Source organism: Protomyctophum bolini (assembly GCF_963924005.1).
Source record: "Protomyctophum bolini genome assembly, chromosome: 1".
Taxonomy (NCBI): Eukaryota; Metazoa; Chordata; class Actinopteri; order Myctophiformes; family Myctophidae; genus Protomyctophum; species Protomyctophum bolini.
This window is the reverse complement of record NC_137862.1, coordinates 31,975,186-31,999,864: the sequence shown is the minus strand read 5'-3', so window position 1 is coordinate 31,999,864 and position 24,679 is coordinate 31,975,186. Positions and strand designations below refer to the sequence as shown.

The 24,679-nt window shown below is 41.6% G+C and overlaps 1 protein-coding gene across 1 annotated transcript in view; it reads right to left on the bottom strand.

Moving 5' to 3' along the window:
- Positions 1 to 24,679, bottom strand: part of iqgap1 (IQ motif containing GTPase activating protein 1) — a 72,860-nt gene that overhangs the window by 35,469 nt on the left and 12,712 nt on the right. The window contains exons 3-11 of the mRNA XM_080769301.1: positions 13,901 to 14,057; positions 7,077 to 7,154; positions 6,685 to 6,761; positions 5,605 to 5,672; positions 4,484 to 4,597; positions 2,834 to 3,018; positions 2,175 to 2,262; positions 1,472 to 1,629; positions 45 to 129 (exon numbers count right to left, since the gene is read on the bottom strand). Coding sequence (XP_080625427.1) covers positions 45 to 129; positions 1,472 to 1,629; positions 2,175 to 2,262; positions 2,834 to 3,018; positions 4,484 to 4,597; positions 5,605 to 5,672; positions 6,685 to 6,761; positions 7,077 to 7,154; positions 13,901 to 14,057 — 1,010 coding nt within the window. The remainder of the gene's footprint in view (positions 1 to 44; positions 130 to 1,471; positions 1,630 to 2,174; positions 2,263 to 2,833; positions 3,019 to 4,483; positions 4,598 to 5,604; positions 5,673 to 6,684; positions 6,762 to 7,076; positions 7,155 to 13,900; positions 14,058 to 24,679) is intronic.

Genomic DNA, 24,679 nt, shown 5'->3' with positions numbered 1-24,679 from the left:
CAGTGCCACTGCTGAATAACGTGTTTCATTGTTGTTGTACATACTCTTCTGGTAGGCCTCTGCGACCTCATTGGCCAGATTCACTCCACTCTGCAGCTCGTCCTTAGACAGGGCTTCTCCGGGAGAGGTCTTGGAATGTAGAGAAACACACCAGATAGTCACCACATCTAAATAATAATTCTAACAATGTCTGAATGTCTGTCTGTCTGAATGTCTGAATGTCACTGACAGCGCGTTATCTCATCATTAACTGCACGAATCACTCCCACTTTTCACACAGGCATGGACCATAATTATATGGAGGTCTTAACGGAGCCCTTTTCCCCATTTGACACATTAATGATTAATAATGAATTTATTAGTGAATTAACCTCGCACCTCCGTCCCTTAGCGACACCTGCATCACAGGCCACCCTTCTCACCGTTACCCCACTGGCATGCTTCCTCTAGCTACCGCTGCAACACAACAAAATGTGCCCTATACAATTTGGCGCCGCGTGTGTGTGTGTGTGTCTCCTAATAGACAGCACAGCCGTTTATCCATGGTCTATCTCCGACCGAGCCACACTATTAGCACACATCTCTCCATGGCAATCAAAATCTGCACGCTCCTAGAATCCAGCTAGGCTACATTTCACCGATTTTACCGATGTATTTCACTGTACAAATATTGTTTTTACATCACTCCAACCCCCTCAGGCCAGGAGGCGGTGTGTGTGTGTGTGTGTGTGTGCGCGCGCGCGCGGACGGTAAACACTCAGCAACACGTTAAATTTCTACATCTACTAAAGAAAGAGGCAGCGATGGAGCCATAAGTCCATATCCATACATTCGGGGACATAAATTGCGCAAAATACTTTTAAACATGACGCCAGCAGGCTGCTACATCGTCCTAGCTGTTGTGTGCTAAGCTACATCATCAACACGGCAATGACCAGGGTTGCCACATTGACTGAGAGGGAAACAAGCAACCAGGTCTATGAAAATGTTAACAGGCCAGATAAAGTCAGAAAATCCGAAAATACATCTAGAATAAGCAACAATATTGCTGACTGTCAAACATCATTTTCATGTCATGGACCACTAATATTCTATATATATATATATATATATATATATATATATATTTGCTGTTCATATATTCAGAACGGGTAAGGACTAGTAGTCATAATTAGGCAAATAGGGGTGGAAAAAAAAGATGTTTAATTGTGATGCAGACACACACACACACACACACACACACACACACACACAGTGTAATAAAATATAATGGTAATTCATTATGGATAATTTCATTATGGATCATTAGAAAGCACTTTGTTTATTAGAAATAAATCATGTATTGGAATTGAGACGCATCGCTAATTGATTTATAATCGAATCGTAGCCATCTTAATAGGAATCAAATCGAGTCGTCAGGTACTGTACCTAGACATTTCCAAGAGATAATAATAGACTATAATTACCCTACCTGTTCTTTACTCTCGCGGTCAGCCAGCAGCTGTTTGAGGTACCACTCCTTGTTGTGACCCAGCAGGTTCTGGATGCCCATGGCCTTCAGGGCCTCAAACAACTTGTCCAGATCTCCACTCAGCAGGGCCTGCTCTGCTGCACTCAGTGCATTGCTCACTGTCAACGTACAGTAGATATTAGCATAAGACAGTGGTTCTCAAACTGTTTTGTCTCAGGGCACCCCGTAAATAAACTATTTTATCTTTCATCTACTAGTACTAAGGCACCACCAAATTACCTTACATTTATGTCATATTACGGTATGTCAATATTTTCCCCTAAGATACAGCATGTGTCACGAGGAAAACTTAATTGTAGTTATGACAGATTGAAAATTACACTCTCACAAAGATAGCAGATATACAAGCTCACAACGTGTTGTGAGCTTGTATAGTAGATTTTTGGTGGGGAGGTTTGGTGGTCCGTCTTCCTAAGTATAGACTAGACTAGAGGGGTCTAAGTGGTTAAAGTCATATTGATACATTTCAAATGTTATCCAAGTATTCTGCAGCACCCACTTTGAGAACCACTGACATAGGAGATACTTTACATAGCTACTCAATTTACTATCTCAATTATAGACAATGAAGTATATGTGTAGATATCATTGCAAAGACCAAACCAGGAGGATGTTGATGTATGTGTTGACCTTGTTGACTTACAGTTGACTTTGTTCACATTGCCCTGAATCTCAGCCTGGGTGAGCAGCTCCTCATAGACGTCTCTCTCTGCGTCTGCGTTCTCACCCAGCTGCACCAGGAGTACACAACACAACAACTGCTTGCTAAAACGAACAGTTTACCAGGCCTAAACCAAGGTGTTACCAATGATACCAATTAAGGCTCTGTTCCATTCTGGTCAAAAATGGCCCAAACCAGACCCACCCCGATCCGACGTTTCCGGGCTGGGCTGGGTCCGGGCTGGCTCCATGAAAAAATATATACATGTATTCTTTTTTATAATAATGAAAATAATAACCCTGTTCTGTCTGTGTATTTATCTTTTATGAAGAGTTCTTATATTCTGTCCAAACCCGACCCTACCCGACCTGACCTTTTAGGGACAGGTCGGGCCTAAAATGTATGCTAATCAGTCGGGCCGGGCCTTAATTTTCAGGCCCGCTGAGAACTCTACTACACACCATTTGTACACTCTCAGAGATATTATTGAGAACCACTGTACACTCCCTCATAGTATCATCGATAACACCTGTGAATGAAGTCAGAAGAGTTATTTCCAAAATGGCATATGTGCATAGAGCCTATTATTACAGGAGGGACAATAAACACGGGGAACCACTTTCAACGTGCACGATTCATACCCGTTTGCGTGAGTTTGCCACCTTCTCTCCCTTGGCTTGGTAGAGCATGTCCTGGTAGTGTTGGGCGGTGTTCATGTTCAGGTCCATGTTGACCAGCATGGCGTTGGGGTTCTGCATGGCGGCCATCGTGCCCTCCGGTACACCATGGTCAATGGCGTCATTGATGGCTATCACAGCAGCGTGTACTGGGGGGGGGGGGGGGGGGGGGGGGGGGCGAGAGGGATGATGTGATGACTTGATTTCACGTATATATTCATATTACAGGTCGACGGCTATGTTGATATGTAGTTAGGTACATATCATGTTTGTGTTCATGTATTCATTCCAAAACATTTGATTAATTTCAAACCTTTTCCATGTCTGGAAAACTTCTAAATATTTCCAGGAATGTCACGTCCATGGGATCTACTGTATGTACTGTATATTGTATGCACAATTTCTTTCTATAGCCATAGATGGTGGGCTAGAACAGCTCATTTAGGACCTGGAACAAACCAACTTGTATACAATAATAACCATACTGTTATAAAAGTTATACTAGATGCGTGTGGTATAATGACGGGGAATCAAATGTTACAGGTGTGTACAGAAATGGTTCTGTAATCATTTTGTACCAGTTCCAACCTTGAATGTAGCATTTCAAGGATATTTTCAATACTCCTTTTTGAACAAAAGGCTCTTTCATGGTTCAAGGTCTCTTAGAACGGAGAGAAACAAATGTATAATTTAAGGGAAGTGAAACAAAGTTTTGGTTTATTTTTCAAGAGATCTCAAGAGGTAAAGTCAAACTGTTTGTTCATCCTAGCCGGTTGCATCAATGCAAAGCTTTTGCTGTCCATATCCTTTTTTTCTATCCCACAGTTTTTTTCACCCAGTGCCAATTATCTAATGTAATCCTGGGCGCTACACTTCTGACTGACCTCATGCCTCCTCCTATGCATGAGGAGTCCAAGCTGCTTCTTTTCACCTGACAGGGGGGAATTTCCCTGGCCGGACGTAGCGCGTGGAAGGAACACATTTATTCCGACCAGTTCCTTTCTCCTCCATCAGGCGCCCCAGCTGGCCATGGGGAGGTAGTTTTAGAGACCAGGATCACTGCATGTTTTTGTGTGCAAACTCCACACAGAAAAGCCCTTTCGCCAACCCCACCTCGGGTATGGGCACTGATGACGCAGAGGAGGGAACACGCCCCCAGCAGGAATCGAACCCAGGGCCTTCTAGCTGTGAGGCGACAGCACTACCGACTGTGCCACCGTGCCCCTGCTGTCCATATCCTAACCAGGACTGTCAGTCAGATATTTGCCGGGCGAGATATTATCCTTGCCCACAGGCCGCCTGTTGCCCTCACATGCTCACATGGCGGCCATGTTGGAATTTTGCATTCGAAAAGTAGGGTGGAAATGGGGTGGCATTTGTGGTATAAATATGGTCTGTGGTACAAGCCTTTCATTGGATTTGAAAAGCACTTGCACTTTTGCACTCTTTATCATGCATGTGACAGTAAACTAAACTAACATTAAAGGATAATTCTGCATTTTAAAATGCAAAAAGACAGGAAGCTAATAACAGCATGGCACAAACTGCAGCCTGCAATGGCCCTTAAACCCCACCCCACTCGCTCCCAGTGATATCCGAGCCCAGCTCACTCACATGCAGCTTCGTCTACTGAGAGCTCATTGGCCAGGATGCCACCAATCTTGCTGAAGGCGGGCATCTGGATTCCATACTTCTCCAGCTCACTCTTCATGTTGTTGATCTCCTCCTCTGAGAGGGAGAGGAGAGGAGAGGAGAGGAGAGAACATGGAGTTACACAGTACACCAAGGCCTACACTAGAAAAGTGTTTCCAAAAATGGGTTGAGAGTAAATGTGTTTCCTACAAAAACATTTGTCATTGTAATTTCAAAGATGTACAGTATTTGTTTTTGTCGCATTCCTAAGCCAATAGTTTGATGACCAGCTCCCTATACTCCCTATGGAGACTCTTTGTATCTCCATAGATTATTATTTGCTTAGGAATGCGACAAAAACAAGAACAAAATCCATTAATTCAAGTCTCCATGGGGTGAGTAATTGTTAGTTGTAAGTTGTTTTTTGGGTGAACTATCCCTTTAAGTCATCATTTAACTTTGTACGTTTGGGGTTCCAGGGAGACACCAAATGTATCTTTAGGGTCTTGAGCCGAAGCGTTTGGGAGTTACACAGCAGGGCAGAGACTAACACAGCAGGGCAGAGACTAGACTAGAGCGAGGAAGAAAAGAGACTGACTCATATGTCTGACTCTGCTGGCTTTGGGACACGGAGCTGAGCGAGAGGAAAAGCTCTCACAGTTACTAATGACTTTCACATTGCAGGCAGGCAGACCCTCCACTCCACACAGACTGTCTGCCCGCTGAAAGCCCCTTCCTTCCCTGTACGTAGGGCCCTATTTTCGCCAGTGCCATACCCTTATCCCTAAACTTCTTTTCCATTTTTTTTACTATTTTGAAAACATTTGAAATGCTAGTTGAACGATAGTAATTTACTAGCCGATCTAATTTGACACGTTGTGAGCTTGTAGATTGGCTATTTGAACTATTAAAAAATGTATTTTCAGTGTAAGCTTGTAGATCAGCAATTTTCTACAAAGACATTTTATGTAAAGGGGGGGTATACTATAGTACTGTATGACAACTGAGAAAACACTGAATGAACTGAACAATAACGACAATTTTGCAGGGAAGGGGAAAAGGAGGCTCGACTTTATTCGAGATGATTGTGCACACATTCTTACCTGTGAAATCTACTTTGCCATACAGATCCTGGATTTGTGGGGCCAGGCCCAGCTTAAACAGGTACAGACTGTGGAGGAGTACATGTACAAAGTGAGCACAGCACAGTCTGTTGCAAAAGCCAAAAGCAAACAAGGAGTGCGAAAACGAAGAGAGGAGAGGAGCGAACAGAATAAATTACACAAAGAGGCCAAGAAGCAACCAGCACACAGCCACTCCCACACACACACACACACAGCAGATAGCCTCTAGCTAGCAGGTCATCGTGTGTATAGGAAGGTAGCGGGATCACATTTATAAACAGGCTTTTGTGGCAGAGTTCTGGCATCTGTGTGCCACCTGGGAGGCAAACAGGCAGTCTCACTCACACACACACACACACCTGACTACAGCAGCTTCTGGACCCTCTGCATCCATTTTACATTTACTGGAATGCTCTATTAAAACAAACAGCTCCACTCTTTAGCAGAGAGGAGGAAGGTTCACCTTATAGCTCTGAATGCTTCGCTTGCTGAAAAACCGCCCTGTTCACCTAATAAAAGGGTCAAAAATCTTGAGACTTGAAACGTATAGATCCAGGAAAATATATATCCTCTCTATCGGGTGGAAACCACATATGTCCACAAGCTCAGTCAAAACGCTACTTTCTGCCTAACAGCAAAGATCTACTTTTCCGGCTACACATGTTACTAGAGCATGGTTGGAAGATGGTAAAAGAGGAACTGGTGTAGTTTCCTCAGCAAGGGAACATCATGTTGTTTTCAGCCAGACAAAATAGTACCTGTAAGCACTGTGTTTGTTTATTTGTTCTTCAGTGTACAGTATGTACATCCATTTAAACAGAACTGCGGGGGAACCTGAGCCTTGGGTGTGATTGTGTTGACTTTGACATACAGCAAAGAAAGATGGCCCAGGGGCAAGATTAAAAACAAAACAAAAACAAAACTAGCATCTGAGAGGGAGGAAGGGAGAGAGACACCAAAGAGAAAGAGAGAGAGAGAGAAGCAGGAGAGAGAGTAGCATCAAGCTCATAATACAGAGGTACATCCACTATGTATTATTACACATGGTAGTATATATACCTGAGGGCATGTATGCAGTAAATGCAGCGTGGCATGTTCTTTCTGTCGTATATGTCTGTGGTCTCTGGGTAGAAGATCTGGAACAAAATCACAGATTCAATCAATGCACAGAGTTACGTGCTCGGTTTCCCCATCAATTGCACGATGTGCTCCAGTACATGTCCAAGCCTGCTATGGAGGCCTGTGTGATTCACAGCAGTGAACCACAGATGACACAATAGTAATTTCACATTTATTGGCATTGTCTTTGAAATGACAGGTAGGCTTACACTTATCAAGTGTGTGCGTGCGTGTGTGTCAGAGAGAAAGAGAGAGAGAGAGAGAGAGAGAGAGAGAGAGAGAGAGAGAGAGAGAGAATGTATTAATGGAAATGGAAGGTCTAGCCCACTTACCTTCGGCAAGCCTTTCTCCGTCATGGCATTGAGCCATTGGATAACATTGTCTGTGTGTCTGAAATGGAGACCGGTTGCCTGTGGGAGACAAACTTCAGCTTTAGCACATAAACACATTGTCCATTTCACCTCACAGAGTAGACTACTGAAGCTGAGCATTACACCTCACAGAGTAGACTACTGAAGCTGAACATTACACCTCAAAGAGTAGACAACTGAAGCTGAACATTACACCTCACAGAGTAGACTACTGAAGCTGAACATTACACCTCACAGAGTAGACTACTGAAGCTGAACATTACACCTCACAGAGTAGACTACTGAAGCTGAGCATTACACCTCACAGAGTAGACTACTGAAGCTGAACATTACACCTCACAGAGTAGACTACTGAAGCTAAACATTACACCTCACAGAGTAGACTACTGAAGCTGAGCATTACTCACAGAGTAGACTACTGAAGCTGAACATTACACCTCACAGAGTAGAATACTGAAGCTGAGCATTACTCACAGAGTAGACTACTGAAGCTGAGCATTACACCTCACAGAGTAGAATACTGAAGCTGAGCATTACTCACAGAGTAGACTACTGAAGCTGAACATTACACCTCACAGAGTAGAATACTGAAGCTGAGCATTACACCTCACAGAGTAGAATACTGAAGCTGAGCATTACTCACAGAGTAGACTACTGAAGCTGAACATTACACCTCACAGAGTAGACTACTGAAGCTGAACATTACACCTCACAGAGTAGACTACTGAAGCTGAGCATTACTCACAGAGTAGACTACTGAAGCTGAGCATTACACCTCACAGAGTAGAATACTGAAGCTGAGCATTACTCACAGAGTAGACTACTGAAGCTGAACATTACACCTCACAGAGTAGAATACTGAAGCTGAGCATTACTCACAGAGTAGACTACTGAAGCTGAACATTACACCTCACAGAGTAGAATACTGAAGCTGAGCATTACTCACAGAGTAGACTACTGAAGCTGAACATTACACCTCACAGAGTAGAATACTGAAGCTGAATCACAACAAACTGAGGCTACTGTATGTCCTAATGCAATATTGAACTCACTTCAAGATAAAGAAGGGAAATACACACTTAATGGGATGTATACAAAATATTGTTAGTACCAGGGCTTGAAATCTGTTCAAGGAACACAAACAAGCTTTCAGGAACAAAAAACAAGAATACCAATATACAATAGTTAATTTTGTTTTTTAAATATTACAATACTGAGCCCATGTTTGTCAGTCACCATTGCCCACTTTGCCGAATACAGTAGCACACCAGCATAGACATCAAGGTAGCAGTTTTTGATTTTTGTTTTTTGATCTAAGCTACTATAGAGCTCATAATCTTGCGGTAGTCACATATAAAACATCACCTGGGCAACTGTCTTTGCCTAGATTATCCACCTCTTTTCCGACGTATGAGGCATCAGTACACTGTAAGTCCTAACAGTGCAAGCCTCATAAATAATATGAGTTGTTTGACCTAAAAATGCAATACACATTATATCACCTCTAACGGTATGAGTTATCAGAGCACATTTAAAACTTTAAGTGAACAATCCATATATTTTTTAATGCATTTCAATGTATAGTAGTACTCGGCACTCAAATATTAGCTGGGGCTCCGAGTGACGTCACGACGTCACGAACGTCAGTTTCCCTTCTCAAAACTGGAGAGCAGCCATTTTCTCTGAGTGCGCGAGAAAGCCCGCTCAACCAAGACAACTAGCTGTCAAGCCTGCTGCAGCCTGCAACTGAACACCAATACGGGTACGTTATTAATTGTTTTAGAACCATTTAGACCTTACTCATTCAATTGTTTCAGTGAACTTGTTGGTGTTACTTTGTGCATGTGTACATTTGTAGATTTAGCTATAGTAAAGGGTAAAGGCTACCGCCGAGTCGCGCCGTAACCTCCCGCCTCCCGTGTGTTTTTTTCAGTCCGTTTTTGTTACAGTCTGCAGGCTGTATTAAACATCACGAACGTTAATGACTATTATGCCGACATATAGATATATAGACCTTACTCATTAAATAGTTTCAGTTGTTGTGTATGTATGTGTACATTAAGTAAAGGCTCCCGAGTACCGCCTGAACAACCAGCCTCCTCCTCCCGTTAGCTTGGCAGTTGGCATGCTAGCGAATAGCGATGTTGTTTTTGTAGCAACACTGCAACAGTCTGCAGGCTGTATTAAACATCACGAACGTTAATGACTATTATGCCGAGTTGCCGACATATAGATATATAGACCTTACTCATTAAATAGTTTCATTTGTTGTGTATGTGTACATTAAAGATTCAGCCATAGTAAAGGCTTCCGAGTCCCACGGTAACAACCCCCCTCCTCCTCATCCCGTTAGTTTGGCATGCTAGCGATGTTGTTCTTGTAGCAATGTGGTCTGCAGGCTGTATTAAACATCACGAACGTTAATGACGATTATGCCGACTTTACATGTCGATGGAATTATGTCCATGGTTGTCGTCCTGTTTCAGTAAATGTATTAGTAATATTATTTAAAGTCACGCCACCAGGCTACTGTTGAAAGCACTTTTGAGTCATTCATTCATTCAATGAGTCATTTGTCTGTCCAGTGTGTAAATTCAGACAACCTTTTAATGACACAACTCTCTTTGGTCATTTAAAGGACCACTTCACCACTTTTCAACCTATCTTCATATAATGGGTCCTCATTAATCATCATGATAAAATGGCACAATTTTCTTCTGCTCAGTCTGTATCGTGGAGTCCAGGCTGTCGGCCAGCGAGGAGGAAGCCAAGGACCTCCGAGACGAGGTTCTGCGTCTGGGAGACACCGTGGTCCAGCAGAGAGAGAAGCTCAGCAACAGGCCAGGTACGGGAATTAGGGATTTTTTTAAAATATAATTTAGGTACATTTCTTTATTTAAAGGACCACTTCACCACTTTTCAACCTGTCTTCATATAATGGGTCCTCATTAATCATCATGATAAAATGGCACAATTTTCTTCTGCTCAGTCTGTATCGTGGAGTCCAGGCTGTCGGCCAGCGAGGAGGAAGCCAAGGACCTCCGAGACGAGGTTCTGCGTCTGGGAGACACCGTGGTCCAGCAGAGAGAGAAGCTCAGCAACAGGCCAGGTACGGGAATTAGGGATTTTTTTTAAATATAATTTAGGTACATTTCTTTATTTAAAGGACCACTTCACCACTTTTCAACCTGTCTTCATATAATGGGTCCTCATTAATCATCATGATAAAATGGCACAATTTTCTTCTGCTCAGTCTGTATCGTGGAGTCCAGGCTGTCGGCCAGCGAGGAGGAAGCCAAGGACCTCCGAGACGAGGTTCTGCGTCTGGGAGACACCGTGGTCCAGCAGAGAGAGAAGCTCAGCAACAGGCCAGGTACGGGAATTAGGGATTTTTTTTAAATATAATTTAGGTACATTTCTTTATTTAAAGGACCACTTCACCACTTTTCAACCTGTCTTCATATAATAGATCCTCACTAATAATCATGAAAAGATGGCACGATTTTTTTCCACTCAGTCTGTGTCTCATAGGAGGGCTGCGGGCAGATTAGAAACCGTCTTCCAGTTACATCATCATTAAACAGATTTTCTTTTAAACAAGATTTTTTTACAAAAATGTTTAGATTTTCATTATCGTGAGAACGATGGCTTCCATTTTCGCATTGCAACTTTTCAGGACTAGAAAGCCTGCAGTTTCTATTAACTTGTATTCCCCATCGATGATGTAACTGAAAGACGGTTTCTGAACTGCCCACAGCCCTCCTATGAGACACAGACTGAGTAGAAAAAACTGCGCCTTTTTTTTCATGATTATTAGTGAGGATCCATTATATGAAGATAGGTTGAAAAGTGGTGACATTTAAGACGCCATGAGACGGTGGTTGGTCCATTCAAAAATTTTAACTACAGCACAAATGCTGATTCCTCCTTCAATGCCCACAAAAGTAGGGATCATGCAAATTGTGAAGTCTCTGAGTCAGAGACCAAATGCTTTAGTTGTACAGAGTGTGGCAAAGGCTTTGGTCAAATCTGTAATTTGAAAATTCACATGAGGATTCATACAGGGCAAAGGCCCTTTAGTTGTACATTTTGTACCAAAAACTTGATGAGGTGATATAATTTAACGTTGTGTTACCAGGCTTCTATTTATTTATTAATGTTTAGAGTGTCTTGTTTAGAACCCTGTTCTGATACTGTGACTTTGTGTTTAGAAAAAAATAGAAAATGATTGCAGCCTGTCTTAATTTTTAATCTCGTCTCTTTTCAGCTTGGAACCAAACAAGAACAGAAAAACAGTGTGGTATGTACATGGTCAGACAATGGCTTGGCGGTGCAAACTTTGTATTTTTTCTTTTGAGAAAAGAGCTCAGCTGCTGGAACACTACCGCTTGCATCATAGCAATGTCTCCTCAGTCAGTCGGTTGCCCTGTCTCTACAGTGACTGTGTGTGCACATTTCCATCAATTAATGCTTTGAAAACACTCTGCACAAATGTTTATTCCAATCAGAGGCCCCGCCTGCCTCTATAGGCCTATGGCCTACCGACACTGCCGGCCTTACCACATGTTTCCTCCGAGGTGGAGGATGCATGCTGGATAGTCTGCTGCACAAGGTTACTCCGTGGTGGGAAATACGATATAATACAAGAGAATGACAGCTTGGCATGCACGACTGTAACTTTTATTTTTGTAGAAGACAGGCAAACTGTAATATTGTTTATGCCGTTGGCCTGTTTATTTGTATACATGTGTAAACTTGAAACATTATTGTACTGTAAAAAGTTATCTTTCCCCTGATCTTTTTAGTATAATAGTATTTAGTTTAACACCAACACTTTACTGTATTTAGAACATCTAACCATAATACATCCAATCAAAGCAAACAGCACAAGTTTAGTTCATTTATTAGTTTGCCTCTTCTACAAAAATTAAAGTTAAAGTCGCTCGTGCCAATAATGCTGCCATTCTCTTGTACTTGTAATATGCCCCACCATGGAGTAACTTTGCGTATCGGAGGACAGTCTTGTAAGACCATAGGGGCTAGACAGGCTAGAAGGGCAGTGTCTGTAGGGTCGGTAGGCCAATCAGAGGCTGTTACCAAGTCTATGCTCGGATGTAGAATAGATATACGCTTCACCAAGTACTATGTGGATGTGTAAATAGTATGGCATATTTGCCATACTGTTTGTACTGCTAGTTATTTCTGTGATGTTACTGTATTACTGTATTCAATTCTCGAGTCCTATATTAGGATGTGCACAATTGTTCAGATTGTTAATATTTTGCACTGATAAATGCATTGCTCTGTTTTGACAAAATGTTGATTACTTGATACAAGTAACTTGTTTAATATTTTTACTTAATAAAAGTAACTTGTGTTTAAATCTAAATCTTCTGTGTTAACCTGTTTTTAATTGACTTAAATGTGTTTGTGTTTTAGAGTAAAAGCTGCTTCATTGTAATCGAAGTACCGCATCAGCCAGGTCTGGTGCATCACAGAAGCAAGGTAAGAGGGACAGCACTGGTGCTTGTTTATTAAGGTGCAAAGTACATACCAAGACTAAAGTTTAGCTGTCTTCATCAGAGTCGTAGACTCAAGATGTATACATCAAAATGAGTCTTTTTACTTTGAACCTTCAATAAAAAATGGCTTTTACAGTCAGACCTGCTCCAGTGCCATCCTTCTGTTGCTTATTATTGTATGTTAGTTTTGTAAACCTGGGTAATTCTTAGGTATAGGCAAGTTTGTAAAGCATTAATCAGTTCATCTTTAATGCTTTAGAAACTTTCCTAAAGGTAACCTATTTTAGAGTTATTCTATTGGTACTGTAAAAATATAAATATTGAGTTTTTTTAACCTAAGCAAATGAGTACATGTAACAAACATTTTTTGAGTTATCAATACTAGTTTTTATTGGTACTGTAAAAGAGAAATATCAAGTTTATATAACCTAAAAAATAGTAGTACATGTAACAAACATTTTAGAGTTATCAATACTAGATTTGTATTAGTACTTTTAAAGAGAAATATTAAGTTTATATAACTTAAAAATAGTAGTACATGTAACAAACATTTTAGAGTTATCAATACTAGATTTGTATTAGTATTTTTAAAGAGAAATATCAAGTTTATTTAACTTAAAATTTTCGATGTAATAAGTTTCACCAAATTTTTTGAGTACTATTAACTTATCAAGTTTTACAGTGTAAGGGCTCAGACTGATGCACTCGGGGCTGGATGGATACTGTGGCATTCCATCAACGCAGCAACCACGGCAGCCATGTTTGACATGCTGAGTTCCTTCTGCAGCAAGGTTGGTCATAGTGCCATAATAGTGTGGTGGTCATTTTGACTGTCAGCTACTGCTGTACTTTGGGCATGGACACATTTTTATGGCTTCCTTTATTTCTTTTGTTTCCTATATTTAGTTTTAAATTATTATTATTTCAAAACATTAAATGTTTAACTTTAAGAAGTAGTGACAGCCTAACTACAAGCTCACAATGCGGTGCAAAGCGTGTTGTGAGCTTGTAGATGTGCAATTTTCACAAGTTTGGTCCCTGGCAAATTTGGGTCACGGGCCAAAAAGTGTAAAAAAATCATTATTTTTAATAAATCGATACATATCGTCGGGATATAATATCGATATATATATCGATATACGATATATCGTTACATGCCTATTGTCCAGCCCTGGCAGGGCTGGTCGTGTTTTAGCACTAAATCAAACTCCCAATGCCGACTTAATTAGTTCCATGAATCATCATGCATGCTGCCGTTTTCACCTTGTAGCGCGTCTGCTCACGGTCGTAGATCTTCTTGAGGGAGACGGTGTGCGGGGCGAAGAAGTTGCCCAGTTTGGCCAGATAGACGCCGTTTCTCAGTCCCTCCTCCAGCTCCGTGGTGGGGGGCAGCTCCTCGTCCAGACAGGCCTCCATCCATCTGCAAGTACAGGAGAGACTCAGGTCAGAGAGAGCTACCATACAACTATTATACAACCATCTGCAAATACAGGAGAGACGCAGGTCAGAGAGAGCTACCATACAACTATTATACAACCATCTGCAAGTACAGGAGAGACCCAGGTCAGAGAGAGCTACCATACAACTATTATACAATCATCTGCAAGTACAGGAGAGACCCAGGTCAGAGAGAGCTACCATAAAACTACCTGTATTAGACAACCATCTGCAAGGAGCGCAGGAGACTCATGTCAGAGCTAGCATACCGTCACCTTCTTAAACTAACGGTCCAAGTCATTTTTGAGCGGTGCAAACCACCTCCATTATGTGCGTGCATGCGTGCATGCCTGCCTGTCTGTCTGTCTGTGCACGAGCACCATCCATTGATATTAACTGTGTAGGTCTGTATGTATGAGCATGACCCATTCACCCCAGCAGCCATTACGTGATTTCAGGTGTGACAGTACAGTACAGTACAGTACAGTACAGTACAGTACAGTACAGTACAGTACAGTACAGTACAGTACAGTGTGCATTTATATAGAGCTTTTATCCAAGGCGCTTTACATAGATTGTGCATCAATTCACCTATTCAGACACAAATGGCGGCGGAAACCATGCAAGGCACCAACCAGCACATCAGGAGCAATTAGGGGCTCAAGGATACTTCGACACTAACTCTGGGGGAGCACTAACCCCCAGGAACGGTACCGTTCCTGGGGGTCTGGATATTGACATTTTCAGGAAAAATTAAATTAAAATGATCCAAAACAAAACTATGATATTTCTTAATAATTTCACCAAAAACATTTATAGCAATTTATCATGTAACATAATTTGGTTAAATAGGATTAAATACTTATATACTTATACTAAAAATGAATCAATTAGGACTTTGTTGATTTTACCAGAGGTGGCCAGTGTCATGAGGAACTGAAGTTAGGCCAAAAACATACTTTTCCTTAAAAAATGACTTAGGCCATTAGTTTAAGAAGGATACAACTATTATATAATATACATCCATCTGCAAGGAGCACAAGAGGCCCAGGTCAGAGCTACAATACAACTACCTGTTCATTTGCTCCATAGCTCCCATTTGAATGATGATGCAACGAAAGCATGCAAATTGCAAAGCACACATACTATAAATACTATGTATAGTAGAATTATAGTAGAATTATGAAAAGTAACACATTTTTTAATAATCAAAATGTTGGTATATATTTTTTAGTAAAGGGGTCATAAAGTTCAACAGAGCTGCAACAGTTAACCATTTGCAACCCATTTTGGGCATGTCATTATAGGCGCAAATTGTCAAATATCTTTTGAAAGAAATACAACCAAACTCACAAAACTTTGCATTGCAACACATTGCAAGCTTGTAGATCGGCTCTTTTTGCACGACAACGTGTTCGTTTCCTAAATGATGAGTTCCCAACATTCCCACTGTGTGACATTTCATTTCCCTGAGATCATAGAGTGTGGAGTCACATTCCTGCAGTGTGCATGTGTCAGCCATGGGCCACAGGGCAGATATACCGTGGCAGGCCTGGCCCACTGGATTCCTGCACCCGACATTGTCAACATCCACTAGTAACAAGTGATACACGTACAACGTACTGAACCTAGCACCTTTTCACTGCCCATACACACACATTCCAAGAACTGAAGTAAAGGCTGCAGCGAGCAATACGTCTTGCAGAAAAGAAGTTCAGCAAGGTCGTGTGAATCTTTGGCACTTCTCGCATCTCCAGGTTTTTCTAGGTGGACAAACACCACCTCAGAAGATACCAATGTGAACGTTGTGCGTGACTGGCCAGATATTCAGGGTGCGTGCTTGTGATTTATTTTGTTTTATTTCCACAATCTGCAGGCAGCATACCATGGATGGATTTGAAGAAAGGTTGTACAAGGAAGTAAGGTCGTACAAATAATTCAACTTTGAACGGACTACAAACACAACCAGATGGAAATTAATTCATGGCGATAATAAAATAATTTGGTCCCCACCCCTTTGGCATATGTGTTGTTGTCGTCACGGTATATTTATACATACATGAAATGTCTGTAATGTATTTAGTATTTACCCATTCCAGCGAATTAGGAGAAGTTATGGGTTAATAAGTGTCATGCTAAGGGACATTTTGACACAGACAGAGCAGGGGCGCACTGCCAACCAGGGACCTTCTGTTTCTCATATGGCCTCTCTAGCTACGTCCGCCCCTTCCTTATGTGATTAAAACCAAGGAATCTCTATTTTAAGGAAAGGACGCTATGGACGCCGGGTATGCGTCATGACCCTCATCAGGGGTTGTACCGGAAGTTCGATGTAATACATGGCAGTAAATGGAGCCAGCTGGACCAGCTTCAAATAGAGATTCCTTGATTAAAACCAGGAAGAGACAACACTTATGCGGATGCCATATGACAGATCTTACCCCATCCAAAATCCCACATGATATCTAGTCTAGTCTCATATCACTCACGATATTATCAATATAATATTGATACATTGCCCAGCCCTTGATAGCTTCACTGAAGTCCAGTGAAGAAAGTCTGAATCTCACTATGTGAGGGACAATTATGTTCCAGTCAGAGGTGTGTCAGAGGATGTTAACAAAACAATCACAGTGAGGGGCGCTCATTTCATCATCACAGATATATATCAGAATCCATCAGCTGCTCATCGTTGTATACATTGGACAGGGTCTAACCTAACTTTCAGCACCCAAAGCAGAGCTAGAAAACTATTTTGTGCACACACAATAGAGAAATTGATTGGTTTAGGCAAGCTGTCTAATTACAGAAGTAGCCAATATACCCAAAACATATCACCTTTCTGCAGCTATGATGAAATCCACTTTCTTGAGCCTGGATTTATAATGAGGCATTTCACAAGGGCAGACAGAGTACGGTCAAACTTGGCCTTGGAGGAAGGCAAGCCTTCTCCCGCCTCCTGCCTCTTTCTCTGTCTCTAAGACACTATGCAACTTTGTCCTTGGACTTCGCTGCAACAAGGTCACCTATATCCTGAGTAAGATAATGAACACATGCTTTCAGAACACACACACACACACACACACACACACGCAGTCACGCACACAATATGCACATGCACACACACGCACGAGCGCACACAGACAACTGCCAGCTGAAACAACTCCCCTCCCAGGAAATCATGACATGGGGTCTCTCCCGACACAGGCCTCTTATTCAGGCCAGCGCAGCCAGGCCAGGGCACACAGAGCCTGGCCTGGCCAGACATGAACAACCCACTCCTTTCACTCCACACACCGAAGCAGTGAAAGGCTCCATAAAGGCTCCGTACTAATGGTTCTTTTATCAGGCTTACACACACACACACACACACACACACACACCCTTCCCAACCAACCTAGCACAAACACAGACACACCCTGCACTTAACCAATAACACCGGCTATGAAGGGGATTTTTAGAATGTCGACAATTGAACTTAAACAGCAGCAGCAGAGCTGAAAAAACAAACATACTGCAGTACATGACACAAATATGCCATATAAGTGACATGAGGAAATGGACACAAATATGCAAGTCTTCTCTGGAATCCACACAGGTACTAAAGAGTGACTGTTGGAATTTAAGTTAGTGGCTCTGGGGTAGAGTGATCGGATGTGAACCGCAAGGTTGCCAGTTCGAACCCGGGCTTCCCCAGAGTTAGGGTCGATTCATACTCCTATTTTAGAGCCGAATAAAAGTCGGTTCGGCGCTGTAGAGCCTACAATTTGACGTCATTTGAGGTTCGGGGGGGCGGGTACCGTCCTAAAGTCGGCTCTTCGGTGCTACTGAAATTTTCTGACGAGCCGAAATCATTTCGGCACTACAGCGCCGAAACAGGAGTATGAATCGGCCCTAAGAGTGTCGAAGTGTCATTGAGCAAGACTCTGAACCCCTAATTGCTCCCGATGTGCATGGTGCATTGAAAGCAAGATTCCTAAGGAATATGGAGACTTTTACATTTAAAAAAACGGTTGAGAAATGAGAGAACCATGACCCTTTCTAATCTCAACTTTTTTTATGAAAGTCAAACGGGCTGTGAAGAGCTCACCATCCCAACAAGGAGGAAATATAGCCTAGTGCACGTATCGGCTATTTGCACTATACTGTATGTACCGTTTACTGTATATGCACTTTGGCACACACACAATGGAAAAACAGCTGTAAAATAACGTTTATTTTATTTTATTTTATTTCATTTAATTCGAGTCATGACGAAGGAATGAGTTGAAATGCCACCGGCACCTAAAAAAAAGTTGAGAATTGAGAGAACTATGACCTCAACATATCAAATATCAACCTTTTACCAAAGAGCTCTGAGACCTCTAACACCTATTTTAAATGAATCCAATTTGAATAACACCACATTAAAATGTCCAACATATTTTGATTGTCCACAATATTTGTCCACAATATTTTTAAATATTTTCTTGCATTGTTATAATGATCATTATAAATATATGTCCCCCTGCAGTCCGAGTTCATAGTTTTAATGAATGTATAGAACTAGCCCTTACCCGTTGTGAGATATTGCCCCCCTTGTGGCCGCTACAGAATGTTATTTGACTATAGATGTTTAAACCGACAATACTCACAATGTCACAATGTTACACGTCGCAATGTGATGCATTGTGAGCTGGTAGATCTGCTATTTTCAAAAGGAATCTTTGAAAAAAGTGACAAAAGTTTTTGAAACATTTTATTGAAAAAACACAAATCTGTCATGGGGGTCACTGGCCCAAAATATTTTTAGATTAGGGTTGGGCAAATGCATTCATCTGGGGGTCCTTGACATGGGAATGTCGCTGTGTGAGGATCACTGGTTTAAACAACATTAGGAGAAAAGCCCAAATAAGCACAAGAAAAGCAACCACAACTACCAATATTTACAAGCAACTTTACAGAAAAAGAAGCCCAAAGTCGCTTATAATAAACAGACATGGCAACACTCCAGAGCAGTGCACAGAGCCACTCTTGTGTAAAATCAAATAGTGCTTTTTGCATTTAAGAGATGGTCAGACCCAGGTGTAATCGGGATGCGCAGAGTGTGATGCTCAGAAATATACCAGAGTTTGGCAACCGTTCCTAACCTACTTTGCGGTAGTATTTTCTACATAACCATTGGCCACCCCCCCCCCCCCTTTTTCCTTTTGTTTTGTATTTTTATTTAATGTATTTTGCTTTATACTTTATTTCAGTTATTGAAATGTACAATTTGGAGGGTCTTGTTTTACATTGTATTTCAGACAATAATATAATATATATAGTATCATATAATATAATATAATATAATATATATTTTTACATGAATGTTGAATACTGGTGTTGTTGTTGTTGGTTTGTCCGGTATCTGTCTTGTACCTGTCCTGTCTTATGTTAAAAAAAACTTCAATAAAAATACTTGAATAATATCATATGACGTATATAATTGAGCCCGTAAGGTTTCCATCTGACAGCGACATCTGAAATGGCATCCTGCCTAATGTCACGTTCCCTTCTTTCTGGCAGGAAACCTAAGCCAGTCCATCGTTGGAAGGTCAACCTAATAGGAAAAGGCTGTCACGTGACCACTGTCCTGTCCAGGGAGAGATCACCTGGCAGTCAGAGCTACTGTCCATGTTACTACATCTACATCCATACACTACTTGAAGAAGCCTATTGTAATTGGCAGTGTTAATATTTTGACAGCAAATTCTTATGGATTTTAGTCAGTCTCTTGATCTTTTTTTGTTTTAGTCATCTGAAACGTTTTAGACGACTAAATGTACATGATTGTACATCAATTATTTTTGTCAACAAAAGAAAGTGTTTTGGTGGGCCTGATTTTACACTACAGTCGATCTACAAAATGATCTTGTAGAACCGCTATTTTCAAAGTGCAACGCCGGAGTGCAACCAATCAAACATAAAATGACTTATCTTTTCGTTTTACTGGATGTCTTCTCCACTAGTCCCTGCCTAACATTTTAGACTAGTTATTATTTGTTGACGCAATACTGTGCATTCACCAACGGCGCTATAGGCATCCAATCCGATGTTTCATCTAAAGATACTGGACCCACACACACACAGTCACACACACACACACACACACACACACACACACACCAGCTGTTCACGGACTGTATGAGTGTGGCTAACTGTGCAGAGGTCAGTCAGTGCAGGATTCCAGTGTTGCAGCAAAGCATGTAATAATGGACAATTTGGCTCTCACTCTGTCTTTTTCTGATCCCCTCTGTTTTCCCCCGTCCCCCCGTCTGTCTTGGTGCTCGGTATTTCTGAAATGACCTACTAGTGAGTGAGTGAGTGAGTGAGAGGGAGAGGGAGAGGGATAGAGCTGGATTAGAAAGAAAGATGGATGTGTAACTACTTCTCATTGTGCAGTTTTGCAGATAAGGAACACCAAACATTAGCCATTTTCCTCCTGGCACTGTGTAAACATAACTTCCCCCTCTCATGCCTTCCTCACGTGCACGACGTGAACTATGCACACACATGCCATGTACAGTACACACACATACAGTGCAGCAGCTTACCAATAGAACGGCACATGCTTGTAATCAGAAAGCATCCTGCCACCACTAGTGTTAATTTGTGAGCTTGTAGATTGGTTACTTTCAGCATGCAACAGAGTGTAAAATCAGGTGTATGTATTCACCTGGTATTCCTAAACCTAACCTCAGAAAAAGTATGCCTAAGCCTGACCTTATTCCTAAACGTAACCTCAGTTAAACTATGCCTAAACCAATTTACAATTTAGGCATTTAGCAGACGCTCTAAATCCAGCGATTTACATTACATTAAGCAATAACAAAAAGCATGGCATACATCAATATAAAAAGTAGTTATCATGAAACATGCGTAAGCTAAGAACGTAACAATGGAGTATCTATATCATGAAACTATATATGTAAACTATACATACATATACTATATTATATTATACATATGTACTATAAAGTGCTATGACTACATAAAATGCAATTCTAGTGCTGTCTACGTAACATGCTATAAGTCTGTTTAAAATGCTATCTAAGTCTACATAAAGTGCTAAGGGGCTAGGGCAACGGGCCATGGTGGAGTGTGATAAGGTGGGTTTTCAGACTACAGCGGAAGATTGGGAGTGAGGCTGCATTTCTGATTGTGATGGGAAGTGCATTCCATAGTTTTGGAGCCAGAAGGGAGAAGAGTTTGGGACATGTGGAGCGTTGTCCCAGTGTTTTTAGTGAAGGTACTTCCAGCTTCCCTGCGTTGGCTGATCTGAGTGTGCGGGGTGGGTTTGTAGGGTACGATCATACTTGTAAGATACTAGAATTTCGTGCGCGCTTCGCGCGCACTCATCCCAGAGCTACTTCGCCACGCACTATGGGAAGAAATAAATGCCGGGAGTTGACTCCACATGTAGTAACGGAAGGGTTATTGGAAATGTACCATTGTTTTGTCCTGAATATTTCCACAGCCTAATTACTAAAGGATTGTGACTGTGGGACAGACATACAGTCTGACATACAATAGGCTACACGTGTGCACAGAGAATAAACAATGACCTATATGCCCAGATTTCTTAAATTAACATAGTTGGATTTTAACAGAAAGACAATGCCATAAATCAGTCAAAGTAAGTGACAGACTCAACAGTAGCACACAGCATGCAAGGCAGCGATGCATGCGTGCCAACATGTTTGTCCAGCTGAGATTTAGTGTCTCCATCTCTCTGTGGAAGAGGTTGCACATGACCTGTACGGCCACACTGAGGTGCTCCAACACAAACACAGACACAAAACAACACCACGCTGTTTGTCCAGTTGACCCAAATCAACACCAATACCTAGCCTGTTTGTCCAAAACACACTATCTGCTCGCCACGTTTCTACTTCGCCACAACCTAATGTTAGTAACAAATGTAGGGGAGAGCCGCCAAGGTTGTAACGCTTCACGGTTGTAACATGGACGTTATCTCTTGATTGGTCAACGCAACCATGACGCCATCGCGTCAGTATGTGTCCAGCAACGTACTCTACGTGCCCAGGAAGTTTGAAGTGTTTACCTTCAAAATGCGTATAATTTTACACCTGGAGTATATGTGTGCTACAATTTTTGTCTTTGGTGTTGGTGAATAAAAATCCACATGGATGTGTTCATGCTTATGTTCTTCATTAGTTTGCATCGTGTTTAGACGGAATTCACGTTCATTCTGGTCTGTAAGCAACTGCAAAGAAAACTTGCAAAAGCGGGTCATTTGTAACATGTGTTACAAATGGTCCGCTTCCATTCAATGCCATTATATGTAATATTTACATATTTGACATATTGGCCAATATTATATGTTCTAAAATTGTATTGTATTGTGTAGTGTATTCTAAAAGTAGTTTAGGGTTGTATAACATTGTACAACTCAATCAAACGTTTGTTTAATCAATGTATTGCCCCATTGAAAAAAAAGAAAAGCCCAAACTGGTACACCCGATACTATTTAATATTTCCCTTATGTTTGATACATTTTCTTATCACATCCATGGTATGAAAACAATGCTAAGGAGTTGCTTCAATGAAATATAATTGCTTTAAGCTGAAAACGGGTTATTAGTTATTATGTGTAGTGTAGTGTAGTCAACATGTTAAGGCTCGTACACAGTGGCCGGTATTTGCTGCGATTATGCTTTCGGGGAGCATTTTTGGCGCTGGCCGAGAAAAACCCCTGATCTGACGTTAAGTGCCCAAATGGTAGATCACGATCTACAAAGGCTTTGCAGGTAGACCACATGACATGGCACTAAAAATATATTTAATTTTAATATAAAAAACGATTTTTGCATCTGCCGCTTTAGATGACCTGAGATGACTTGATTGATTGACATCAAAAAGGGCCTGTCAGCTCAAACACACAATGCAATACTTGTTGTTGCTTACAATCATCAGTAGCAAAGTCAAATACCAACAAAAGTAAAAGCCTACGATTTGCATTTTTCCCCCTCTATTTCCCATGCATGTGCGTTTATATGAAAGGCCCCTCAATTACATTTTGTCACTATTTGCAGCAATGGGATGATAGTTTTATTTGGTGGGTATGTTGAGCTGGTGGTTTTGAAAGTAGCTCTCAAGTCCATAAAACAAACTAACATAGGCTACTTCTCTATAAGCAGAATCATGAATAGGCCTATTTAATTTATACAAAAGGAGAAGAGAGAGAGAGAGAGCAATGTGTTTGTGTCTCAAACTTTGTCTAATATTGTTTTAGAGCAGTGGTTCTCAAACATTGTCATGGCAAGAGCAAAGGACCCCCAATATTTTTTCAATCTACAAAAATAATCCCAAAATCGCTGATAAATTAAATTACATTACTTACTAATCGCTTATTTGGCAACACTGGCCAGAAACAAACAGTGTTGCTTTTTGTTGCAGCTCCGTGGCTGGGAGATGGGAACTTTCTGTTACAGTTAAATCAATATAAAAGTACCACACAACTGAAAAGTTTCGCGACTGTGACCGCAAGTTAGAGACGTGTGTGGCTATAATGACGCACAGCTGTTATGTAATCGCGCATCTATAAATTCTAAGCGTGTGTGTGTGTGTGTGTGTGTGTGTGTGTGTGTATATATATACATTCCGTCGGTAATTCCCTGTAGGCTTCACGTGAATAATGTTGTGTGCGCGCGTGCGGAGAAATAGTTATTTAATGAATCGCATGTTGGTGTGTGTGTGTGTGTGTGTGTGTGTGTGTGTGTGTGTGTGGGGGGGCCTTACAGGCGTGCATGTGCGTGTGTGTGCGTGCAGGCGTATGTATACATGTGTACTGGGCAGTTGGCTGTGTGGCGAAAATAGGCAAAGTGATCGGTGTAAGGGTGATATTTTGGCACAATCCGATTAATGACAAAGAACAATGTTGATGTAACTAAGGGAATCGTCGAGTCATTTATTTTGTAAATAAAGAGATTTAGATGGAATAAGCGAAATAGCGATCGTATAATCTCTCCTGTTCCTTCTTTCTCTCATCAATGTCCTGCGCGAGATCAGATTCTGTGCTGCGCGAGATGACATTGTCAAGCTAGTGTGGGGGCGGGCCTGGTAAGAGAGGGCAGTGTTGCCAGGTTTGCGAATTGTAAGCGAGTTGCAGTGTATGTAAGTAGCGTGATTAAATGCCTTGTTTCTCGGCGTGTTGTGGCAACAGCGTAGGCTGTTGCCTGGGGGGTGTGGGTACTTTGGGAAGAAAATGTTTGTATTAAACAAATGCATTGCCGGCGTGAGTGTGGAAGGGAGCCAGTGTTAGTGCCAATGAAAAGTCTATTTGGCTGGTGGTCTGCGTTGGGGTTGGCGTGGGCCGTGTATGAAGAGATCGCTTACACACACTGCAAAGAGACTGCGAAGGGTAAGTGTGTGACGTCACTGCCCGTGTGAGTGTGTGTGAGAAGTGAGTGTGCGTGAGTCTAGTGTGTAAGATGGTGTTGTGGGCGTTGCAGTAGCGACGTAGCTGTTCGTGGCTTTGGTTTTCTGCCTTGGTTTTCGTTCAGCTTGTTGGGTACGGGTTTACCAATATAGATATGATGGGGGAGACAGGCCTTTGGTTGC